At 44.4% G+C, this 11,877-nt stretch overlaps 1 protein-coding gene across 12 annotated transcripts in view; it reads right to left on the bottom strand.

Moving 5' to 3' along the window:
* Positions 1-11,877, bottom strand: part of ARID4A (AT-rich interaction domain 4A) — a 126,835-nt gene continuing 114,958 nt past the window's right edge. For all 12 annotated transcript variants that reach the window (XM_085887202.1, XM_085887206.1, XM_085887209.1 and 9 more), the window contains 4 exons: positions 10,324-10,428; positions 2,632-2,841; positions 2,305-2,448; positions 1-2,065 (listed from right to left, as the gene is read on the bottom strand). In XM_085887202.1, coding sequence (XP_085743328.1) covers positions 1,968-2,065; positions 2,305-2,448; positions 2,632-2,841; positions 10,324-10,428 — 557 coding nt within the window. In that variant the 3' untranslated portion in view covers positions 1-1,967. The remainder of the gene's footprint in view (positions 2,066-2,304; positions 2,449-2,631; positions 2,842-10,323; positions 10,429-11,877) is intronic.

Here is an 11,877-nt window from a genome sequence, read left to right as displayed (position 1 = left end):
TGAGTTTGTTTTGATTTTATTTTTTTTTCCATATTTCCATCCTTAAATGCAATCATACTACACAGTGATTGGTGAAACAAGTCAGACTTATGAGATGGCTCAACTTTCTGAAAATGTCTGAAAGCAGCATCTATGGAAATGCCTAAAGTACAACCTTGAACAGATTAATTTGCTTTGCTCTGTTAAAGTCCCAATATGACAGCTTTGTATGCAAATTGAGTGCTGTGAAAAGCTGAGCCTCAAACAATATTTAATGAATGGACCAATCTTACATACAGGAGATCTATTTACAGCACAGTCAGTGATTTAACTGAATTTTGTACAAATTATGTGGGATGGGGTATGGGTGGGGGTGTGAGGAGGGAAGGGGGTTGGGGGGCAGCAAAGACAAAATGCACCTGCTCTTCGTACACGAGTGGAATACAAAACAGCCAAAAAACTCTCGAAGCCAGAACAAAAGGTTTGGCAGCACACGTTGTCCGTGGCCTCAGCTCGAGGACGGCGAGCGAGCCCACCGCCTCGGCTCGGGCACGGCAAGCGTTTCACCATCCAACCCGCTCGAGCTTACACACCAATCGCTCTTTCTGGCTCAAAGCAAATGGTTTCTGCTTCTGAAATAAAACCCACAGAGGACTGTAAAACAAAACAACAACAAAAAACAATGAAGGATTGCTTTGCATCTTTTTATCTAAGAAATTTAAAATAGATAAAAATACAAAACATGTCAGTTGCATCTTCTGAATAAATATAATCTGCATCCATTCATCCACAATTTAACATACGAAATTTAAGCTTTAGAAAGTTACAAACCTAGTTTTAAATATCTGCCTTGTCGATCTCAATTTCTTCTTTTTTTTTTTCTTGCAAAAATAAAGAAATCAGCTTTTCATATATAAAAGACAGTGGACAAGAAGTGGAAACAGTGTACTATCCGAGAATAGTGCATTGAGCTAATTGTAGGGGTGACAATGGACACGTGGGGTTAAGATAGATAGAAGCAAGTGTGGACGCATGAATGGTGCACGTCTGATGTTCGAAAAACGCAACCGCACGAAGGGTGAACTCTCAAAACGGTTGTGGTTTTGTAAACACAGTTGCTGGTTTTATTTATCTCTCTCTTCCTTCCTTCCCGTACAACACGAGCGTCAGTTCCGGCGACGTACACAATCTTGCATCAATCGAGCAAGGAACGAAATAAGTGCATTGTTAAAAGAGGGATTGCAAAACTGTTCCCCGTAAAGGAAATCTGTTATACACATCTATGTACAACTACAAAATCCACCCCCAATGTCCACATGAGTTCCGAATTGTGTAGGTTCTCACTGAGATGAGATAGAGACAGAAAGAGAAAGAGAAAGAGAAAGAGAAAATAATATCTTAAACGGAAAACCAAGGATCTTTGCAGGTCAGACCAGTGACCGACAAACATTTAATCTAGCCACATTGTGTGCTTTTATAAGGTCTGTAACAGGAAACATTGGAACATCTCCGAAGATCTATCGGCAGGCTGTTATGTGAGTTTTTCAAAGAAAAGTGTAAAAGGCAAGATGTTCACCAGAATAAAACGAGTACAAAACAGAGAGATACTTTAGCCTCCACATTAGCGGTTAAACTAGACAAGTTCTTGGCAGTAAAATGTTCCAATGTGCAATAATCGCTGCAAGAGACGAAACACCTTTCACTTCATCTTCAGTTTCGCCAAGACCGCCAAAACATGTGGCGACAACCTCTTGCTGTTGAAGTGCACACCCCATCCTGCAGAACTAACTCGGCACAACGTGCTTCAGCACGTTTGCACTGTGGACTGCAGAGAGCAGCATGGCGAACAGGAAGCGGCCAATTCCTCCTCATGGTTCGCATCGTATCGAGCGGCACACCGGAGGAGGGAATGTTCGGGGGTTTAAGGGTTTGCGTCACGGGGAAGGTACTTTTGGCCAAGCTCATCCTCGATTGATCTTGCAATGTGGTCACCTGCACTCCAATGCAACACCTCCCAGGGCCGGAGACACCGAACCGATGGCAGACTCGGAGCTCGACCCCGATGAGGTTGAAGTGGTAGTTGTTGCTGGTAAGGAGACAGGGGTCGAATCAAGCCTCTTTTTCAAGATAACAAAGTATATTTCCACAAAAAATACTCTGAAAGGAAGCAAAGTAGTTAAATAAAACAAATAATCAAAACAGCATAATTAAACGAAGAAATAAAATTTCCCGATTCAAGTGTGAAAGTATTTAAAATTACAAGTGCAAAACAAAGCAGAGGCATCCGTTCTCGCATCCACCACACTGTCCTTGTTGCTCACTTACTCTCACGTTCCTTCCTCTTCATTTTCTTCCGTCTGCGGTCAATGGATGCGACCTCGAGCTTAAGCGAGTTGTAACAACGACGGATTTCTTGCAGCTTATCTTGCAGGAATGCAATCCGTTCAGGTGGTGAAAGATCCGTCAGGTCTGTTGGCGGGATCACAACGAGGAAGCAGATTCAGACTCTTCAAATGAAGATACGACAAACATCCCAACCATACAAACCACCATACGACATTTGGTGTGAGCCACTGCCGTGGTGTCCATTAAAATCATCCAATGAGATGTGTCATCCGTGAATCTGTTGGTAACATTTGTGAAGCGACTCACCGACGTGGACTCCCCCCCTGTGCCGAGTTGGGCTGCTTGAGTCTCGTTCGGTCATGTGGCTTGGTGACAACCCATGGCCTGGTGACTTTCCGGACTTTGTTGATTTTCCACAGTGGGACTGATGCTGATGCTGGTGTTGGTGCTGGGATTTATTGTGCTTGTGAATGTCATCAACACTTGACATCTCTTCACTGTCTTCACTGCTATTACCTGAAGACAAAATTTTAAACAGAGCTTGATAAAAAAAAAAAAAAAAAAAAAAAATCAGTGAACAAAGATTCCAACCCTCTTTTGCAGATGCATAAGGTAATGCAACCCATTGTTGTCATGAATAATCCGTTTGTCACAAAGAACACACCACAGCCACCCATGTGTTTGTCTTTTTAAGCACAGTTCCAGAGTTGTGCAGCTCTTACGAAGTTAAAATAAATAAATAAAAATTCCAAACCAAGATAAACTTTTTGCTGGAGTTGTTTACAAATGTAAATCTACAGCAAATGGCAACAACCCCAAGATGAGATAACGGTTTATCTATTTGCTGTTAGGGTGAGGGTGCACTGCTGCACAGCACACGTGTGTGTGTGTGTGTGTGTGTGTGTGTGTGTGTGTGTGTGTGTGTGTGTGTGTGTGTGTGTATGTGTGTGTGTGTGTGTGTGTGTGTGTGTGTGTGTGTGTGTGTGTGTGTGTGTGTGTGTGTGTGTGTGTGTGTGTGTGTGTGTGTGTGTGTGTGTGTGTGTGTGTGTGTGTGTGTGTGTGTGTGTGTGTGTGTGTGTGTGTGTGTGTGTGTGTGTGTGTGTATGTATATATTGTTACGGATTTCAGAATCCGGTCTGATGAATGCATCCACACATCCAGGGTCCTCAGACAGTTATTTCCGTGAAATGCATGTTCACATGAGCCCCATCCACATGTCTAATGGGATCTTAAATGTGATGCGTTGAGAAGGGTAAAGGATAGATCCCCTCTCTTATGGGAAGATTTTTTCTTTACAACAGACACGTTTACACACATTTCTTTCACGAGCTCTAATGCCCACCCCCATTCTTCCTCAGCGGCAATCTTTCGTGAGCTCCGTCGCCCGCCTTTTTGGGGGCGCACGGGTCGTAAGGGTAACCACGTGCCAGTGGGGCGGGGTGAGCTTGGGGCGGACGGCACCCCGCGGAGACATAAAAACGAGCAAGAGGTACGTTCTGAAGAGAAAAAGTGTGAAGAGAAAAAGCGTGAGGAGAGGAAAGCGTGAGGAGGAAAGCGTGAGGAGAAAAGAGGAGAGAAAAAGTGTGAAGAGAATAGCATGAGGAGAAAATCGTGAAGAGAGAAAATCGTGAGGAGAAAAAGCGAGAGGAAAAAGAAAAGGCAAAAGGAGAGAGGAAAAAGCAAAGGGCGAGAGAAGCGAGCAAAAAGCAGGTGTCTGACCAGCACCGACGAGACAATTCGTCCTTCCCAGTCCTTCGGCAAACGAGCATGTGGTGCGCGTGTGGGTGTGAGTAGCGCCGCCAACAAGTGAGGCACGGTCGATGACCAACAACACCAGGGTCTAAACCCACGACGGACGACCTCGGTGCCCTCCAGACTTCAACTGGCTTTCAAGGCTGTCCCGTGAGAGGGTGCACGGTAAAGCTGGGTGCTGGCGACGGACGTGACATGCACGCACGCATTTCAGGACGTTTTCGCTTCATGGACGACTTTCTGGTGAGCGAGACGATTCTTTCCCCTTCCCTCCCCCTGAATGATCCGTTGGGTACCCTTGTCTGTGTTTAGTTGTAAGTCAACTCCCGATAAGCATCTGCTCTTTGTCTCTTTCCTGGCATTTTGATTGATTTTGCTTTGAAATTAGTTCTTTATTTACCTCAGAAAATAAAGTTTTTTTATTTATTTATTTTATTATTAATAAATTATTTGTCGATTTCCAACCTGTCCATGTTTGTCCTTTCCTTCCATTGGGCTAGCATTGTCCGAACTGAGATAGACTGAGGTAATTACCACAGATTTGACCAAAAATCGTCGGCATGCACCAGCGGTTAAAACGCTCGGCCGCCCTAATTAAGATCTAATCGAGATAATATTGGTGCTTTGCCGAGGGCACACTCCCCGCTCAGGTAACCACGTGACCTCTGGTAAACGGAATAATTAGATGGTGGACACTGGCACTCGTGGTTGACGATGTGGCGTTCGTGGTTTTAAAACAACCTACCGTACCACAACGTTAAATGTTGTGACCACGTGGTAAACGGAATAATTAGATGGTGGACACTGGAACTCGTGGCCGACTGTGTGGCGTTCGTGGTTTTAATACAACCTACCGTACCACAACGTTAAATGTGAGCGGTGGCCCCAGGTCCGGCTCTACCGAGGACAACCGGGGATTAATCCCCCTGAGTCACAAGCTGGTGTCTCGGTATCTGTGGCTGCAACAATATGTATGTTAATATGTGTACACACACACACACACACACACACACACACACACACACACACACACACACACACACACACACACACACACACACACACACACACACACACACACACACACACACACACACACACACACACACGGTACGTCTGTCAGTCTGTCGTGTGACTATATGCCGACGAATCACATCCTGTTTGAACGTTGCTTGCAGACTACATAAAGTCTATAAATTACATACTATTGGAACGTTCCTTTCACAGTGAAACTGTGATTATATATTTATTAATTGTGTACTGTTTAAACGGTCACGGACTGCACGTACAACTATTAATGACATACTCTTGGAATGTTCCGTTCACAGTGAAGCCATGTGACTACAGTACATGTCTATTCATTACGTGCTGTTTGAACGTTTGTTGCACTCTGATATCATACACATACAGTACGTCTATTAATTACGTCCTATTGGAATGCACCTTTTGACGCTTAAGACTGCCAAGACCCCTTTGAATGTTGAAGACCCTTTAAGACTCCCAAGATCCTTTTGACACCAAGGACCCGAAAGTCTGAGAGGACTCAAAACACCCCAAAGACCCTGAAGACCCAAAAGTCTCCGAGGACCAAAAAGACCCAGAGATTCCAAAAGACCCCTGACACCCTTAGGAGACATTAGAGAGCTTAGACCCTTGACCATTTTGACCACATGGACCTATTTATATTTCAAATAATTAAAATATCACCAATATTACAAATAAATTTGTATAAAATAAATGTTTGCACTGTAATGCACAGGGAAATTGAGTAAATAAAATTCACTTTATCACCACTTCACAACAAACGTAATGATGTAGCCACGTAGGAGAGAATGAGGGAAGCGACGCTCTGATGTCATCATCACGGATGTAAGCGAGTGCCACTGTAGCATTTTGTGGCGAGATACTTGTTTATTTTAAATTACACGATAAAAAAAATCATAAATCACATAAAAATGGCTTCCAAGTTACAAGACATGTGAACAAAACAAGAGGTAATTCTCCTGCCAAGCCACACTGGCAGTGTAATGCCAGCTGATACAGGCTGCGACACCGCCTTTGTCTGGCAGAGGCTGCGACACCGCCTTTGTCTGGCAGAGGCTGCGACACCGCCTTTGTCTGGCAGAGGCTGCGACACCGCCTTTGTCTGGCAGAGGCTGCGACACCGCCTTTGTCTGGCAGAGGCTGCGACACCGCCTTTGTCTGGCAGAGGCTGCGACCGCCTTTGTCTGGCAGAGGCTGCGACCGCCTTTGTCTGGCAGAGGCTGCGACCGCCTTTGTCTGGCAGAGGCTGCGACACCGCCTTTGTCTGGCAGAGGCTGCGACACCGCCTTTGTCTGGCAGAGGCTGCGACACCGCCTTTGTCTGGCAGAGGCTGCGACACCGCCTTTGTCTGGCAGAGGCTGCGACACCGCCTTTGTCTGGCAGAGGCTGCGACACCGCCTTTGTCTGGCAGAGGCTGCGACACCGCCTTTTGCTCACTCAAAAAAGTTGTGACCAAATGTTCTAAAAATTCCAGACAAAGTGATTTTTCCACAAAAAAAAAAGACAAAGAAAGTGATCTTTCTACATTGTTGTCACTACTATATATGGATTGTTGTTTTGGTGTTATTTTCTAACTTTTAGGCGAGTGGGCGGCAAATTATCCCCATTCCATGTAATTATGAAAAATCTGCTTTTCTAAGATTCTTCAACCATTTCATGCCCCTGGCTTGAGGAGAAAACATTTTGTGTGAAAAACGACCAAAATAACATCTTGTGGAGGTTCCATGCACATTATTCGCCATATTCCATCTTGAGCAACTACTTCCCATACTTTTTTGCCACCTGCCATGCCACCTGGGGATTTGCAATAACAGCCTGTGTCGAGTTCCTGCAGTGTGACCTACTTTTGGAAAGGCCTTCCTATGGAGAGAGAGCTTGGAGCAGCCTCCTACCTTTGCCCTCACAATGATCATTCCACATCGTTGGCCATTTCACCTTGTTGTTTCCATAAAGGAATAACCTTTTCATTATAATTTCCATCAAGTATGCTTTTGTTTCATTGCTGTAAGTCTCTGTTTTTTTTCGTGTCCTTTTTCTCTCCTCTTTACCCTCTTCATGTGAATGTTTCTTTTTGCTTTATGTCAGTGGCAAAGGATATTTGCTGGCTACCACCATTAGTCAGCAGACTCCCAAGGCCATATGCTTTTGGGGCTTGTGGACAATTTTCCTTGTTGCCATGCATTCTTTTTCACTCTCACTGTTACCCTCAGAGCCTGAGGTACCCTCCAACTCCTCACTACCCATGGGTGTGCTGACTGCCTCAATGTCAGAGCTTTCGGAAATTTCGCTTCCCCTCCCCAAGCCTTTTCGCTCACTGCGCCCATCGATTCGTAAGCCTGTGGCACCTGCCATTGTCGTTACCACAGGACAGGATAGTTGTCTTCATTTGCCGGCTCCATTTTTAAACCCATGTTGTGGTTTAAATATTTTTTAAAGGTGCCCCAAAACGGAATTTCTTTCATGGAGCTGGGGCCATCACAAATCGATGCTCGGCATTGTGTTCACAAAAGCAAACGTGTCAACATAATCTGCAGATGTGGAAGAACGAATACAGCAGTGTTCTTTGGTTCCATGAGACCAAAGAAAACTGCCCCAATGGATGTTCCACATCTGCCAAAATGTGTCTCCGTGTCCCTTCTCTCTCCTTCCCCCCCCCCCCTTCCCACATGTGCCACCTGTTTCTCAAGCATACCGATCGCAACATCCAATTCAATTAATTGTGTGCCATGAACTGGCAAATATCACATGCAGAATGAATGTGTTGCAACTCTCTTATGGCTCGACTGTCTTCATACACTACACGTGCATTTGTGAGCTCTGCTTAGCTTTTGCATAAGTTCAGAAAAAACATGCAAAACCATGGTTTAAAAATATACCACGTGACCTGCATGACATTAGAAAATGCTCATGTGACCAAAAAGAGAAATTTTCAACACTTGCGTGCACACTCAGTAGAGAGACTAGTAGAATACCCAACCTACAGGCAATCTTGTTTCAGGTGTGCAACATGTTCTTCTGACAAATCCCTTTATTTAGGTGGTGTATATAGGGCAACAGACCACTGCCTCGATCACTCCCGAAAAAACAATAATAACCCATGTTACAGACGTGAAGCAAAAACGTGCGTGCTGCACAGGGGCCTGCAAAAGTAATCAGCCCTTACCAATAATGCCACATTCAGATGAATTACGGATCATGTTGAAACATTTTTTTCCAAATTAACTTTCTAATTCATGAATGAAGAGATTAAACTAAACACTGCTTTGTTCAAGGAGGTTATATGTCAGAAAAACCTGTAAAATACATGTACAAATCAAAATCAATTGGTTGTAAAAGTATTCATCCCCTGAGGTCAGTACTTGGTGGAAGAACCTTTCACACCAATGACTGCTGGGAGTCTTTTTGGGTCGGTCTGTACCAACTTTGTGGAGTGACATGGTGAAATCTTTGTCCATTCTTCACATGAAAATTTCTCTAGTTCTGCCAAGTTTGATGGGGATTGGTGATGGACTGCAATTTTCAAGTCTCAACATAAATGTTCAATTGGGTTCAAGTCAGGAATTTGACTGGGCCACTCAAGAACATTTATTTCCTCTTATTCAGCCACTCCAGTGTGTCCTTAGCTTTGTGCTACGGATCATTGCCCTGCTGAAATGTGAATCTCCTACCCAGTTTTAGATTCATGGCTGACTCGAGCAGGTTTTCTTGTTCTCCTGCACTTTGTACTGTCCATTGTCCCTTCCATGCTTGACAGTAAGGATGGTGTTGACTGGGTGATGTACAGTGTAAGGTTTGCGCCAGACATAACGCTTTGAATTTATACCAAAAAGTTCAATTTTTGTCTCGTCTGACCATAAAACCTTTGTCCACATGCCTGCAGTATCATTAAGATGCTTTTTAACAAACTCCATATGAGCTTTTAGATGTGTCTTTTTCAGTAATGGCTTCTTTCTTGCCACCGGTCCATAGAGGCCAGCTTTGTGAAGGGAACGGGATACTGTCGATTGATGAACACTGACCCCCATCTCAGACATGGAGCCTTACAGATCTTTCAGTCATTGTTGGATTTACCGCGACCTCCCAACCAGTTTCCTGCTTGCCCGACTGCTGAGTTTGGATGGGCGACCTGATCTGGGCAGTCTGGGTGGTATGATACATTTTCCACTTCATAATAATGGATTTCACGATACACAAAGGGATAATGAGGGACTTTGAAATCTTCTTATAACCCTCTCCTGAACGGTGTTTCTCTACTACTTTATGTCTGACTTCTTTGGAAAGCTTCTTGGTCTTCATGTTTGCCTTGTTAGTTGTACAAAGTGAGTTGCACCTTAAAACTCCTGAGATAAGTGGAGAAGCTTACTTTTAAAGTTAAACCACTGATCACACATAGGAGAAACCTATTACACTTATTTTGTATCCTTTAAAACAAATTATTTGCTCCTGAAATGATTTAGGGCGAATTAGGGAAAGGGTTTGAAAACTTATGCAACTGAGAATCATCTGATTTTCACTGTGAATATAACATTCACATTTTATCTCCATTTTCTTAGCTTTATCACTTTGGAGTAGTTTGTGAAGACTATATTTTAAGTTTGATCTGAAAGCTTCATGAAAATAAGCTCAGGTAGCATCAAAATGTGAAAACTTTGGAGGGGAGTGAATGCTTTTGCAGGCCAGTGGAATACATTATGGCTATGTAGCTCGGATACTTTCATTTGTACAGAGCTTGAGGCTGACAACAGAGGCCTGAAGCCAATACTTAATGTTGCTTTCACAATGTCTACGATACCAATCGGCTACAACCTTTCGATATTTGATAATCCTTTCAACAGTTGTTTCAGTTATTTTACGCTCAATGGAAAAGTTGTAGAGAGGCCATGGTATTTGTGAATATGACACTTCCGAAGATGCCTTAGGCTTACTGTAGCACCAAAATGGCAGATGTACAATTCCTTTTTCTGAGGTTACAATAATGGAGGGCATCAGAGAAGCTGTCCAACTCATGGATAAAGAGAATATATGCATGCATACATACAAATGTACATGCATGATGATACATGAAAACACTTGCTCCATTATATACAGATTGACCATCCCGATAAAGATGAATGTCACAGACCAAGGGAGCTGGCTATGTTTTTCTTCCAACCTAAAATATTTATGTGCATTAAGGTGAATGTTTGTAATTAAAATAGTCACCTGCTTCACCCTTGTCCTTTTTGCCACCACTGTTGGATCTTTTGTGGTTGCGCTTGTGTTTTTTGCTTGATCCCCCGCTCTGAGCAACTTGAATGCGTTTTGCACCTGAGGAGACCATATAAAGTAAGAGCGAATGGGTTAACAAAGGCTACATCATCACAATATGCTTCACATGTTAATGTAAAATAATATTTCATGCCCAGGCAAAAATGCTACAGTAAGAACTATAGTATGAATGGTACTCTCACATACTACAGTTGATAACAGGTCCATTTACAGGAGTCTGTAGAGAATTACTGCAGGAAAGGAATTTTATTTTTGCCTGGGTGGGAAAAGATGGTGTTGAAGGTCTTCCATTTTTTTGTCACAAACAAATGACCAACTCTATTGTGCATGACCCGTTAGGTCAGGTCAGGTATGGGAGCATGTGCCAGAACAGCGCGTCGCTACGTCCACTTTCCGCCGGTACTTTCCGCCGGTACAGGGGCCTCCGTCTGGCCTTCCCCCAGGCAGATGCCAGGACCATCCCCATCTCCTTGAGATGCTGGTCAACCTGCTGCAACCACAAGGCACGTGGTCGGCCCATTGGCCTCCACCACTCACGAGACTCCCTCTCTGAGAGAATCTGGTGAGCAGGATCAGCGTCAGGAAAACGAGCCACATGTGCATACAGCCGCAACTGACACTCACGGACCATGCAGGTAACAAATCTCACCCGAGTCTCTCTCAGCAACCGCTCGTTGGACACAAAACCTGAACAGCGATAGCCAAGGGTTCTCCGAAGAGACCTGGTACCAAAGGAATTAAGTCTCCGTCTCAGATCCTTGGTCAGAGTCCAAGTCTCACATCCATAGAGCAAGACTGGAAGCACCAAGGACCTGAAGACTCGGAATTTCGTCCTCCCGCACAGGTAACGGCAGCTCCACACCCCATGATCCAGTGAATCCATGACTCCCCAGGCCCGACCCAGACGTCTATTGACCTCTGACTCACAGCCAGCAGAGACATGAATATCACTGCCAAGGTAAGTGAATCTCTCAACAACTTCAACATCCTCACCACAAACAGGCACAGACAGAACAGCAGCATCCAAGATGTCATTGAAAGCCTGGATCTTAGTTTTGATCCAGGAAACCCGGAATCCCAGTGGCTCCGACTCCTCATTCAGCACCTCGAGGGCCCCCAAAAGGATATCTAGTCTCTGCAAAGATGACTGCATCATCTGAAAAATCAAGGTCAGAGATCTTGACATTCCCAAACAATGCACCGCAGCTTGATCTCTCCGACATCCTCCCTAGAATCCAGTCCATACAAGTGCTGAAAAGTGTGGGGGCCAGTACACACCCCTGATGAACTCCAGTAACAACTGGAAATATGTCAGAGATGGTACCACCACATCTCATAGCACTCTCAGTACCAGAGCAGAGTTCAGACATCAGATCGATCAGTTTTGGTGGCACCCCACAAAGACCAAGAATCCTCCAGAGGGCATCCCGATTCACTGGATCGAAGACTTTACAGAGATCAACATAGGCTGCAAGCAGCCTCTGCCGA

Source organism: Eptatretus burgeri, chromosome 7, assembly GCF_056783735.1.
Source record: "Eptatretus burgeri isolate ZD-2024b chromosome 7, Ebu_testis_v1, whole genome shotgun sequence".
NCBI classification, from domain to species: Eukaryota; Metazoa; Chordata; class Myxini; order Myxiniformes; family Myxinidae; genus Eptatretus; species Eptatretus burgeri.
Note: the sequence above shows the minus strand (reverse complement) of the source record. Positions and strands in the feature narration are given on the sequence as shown.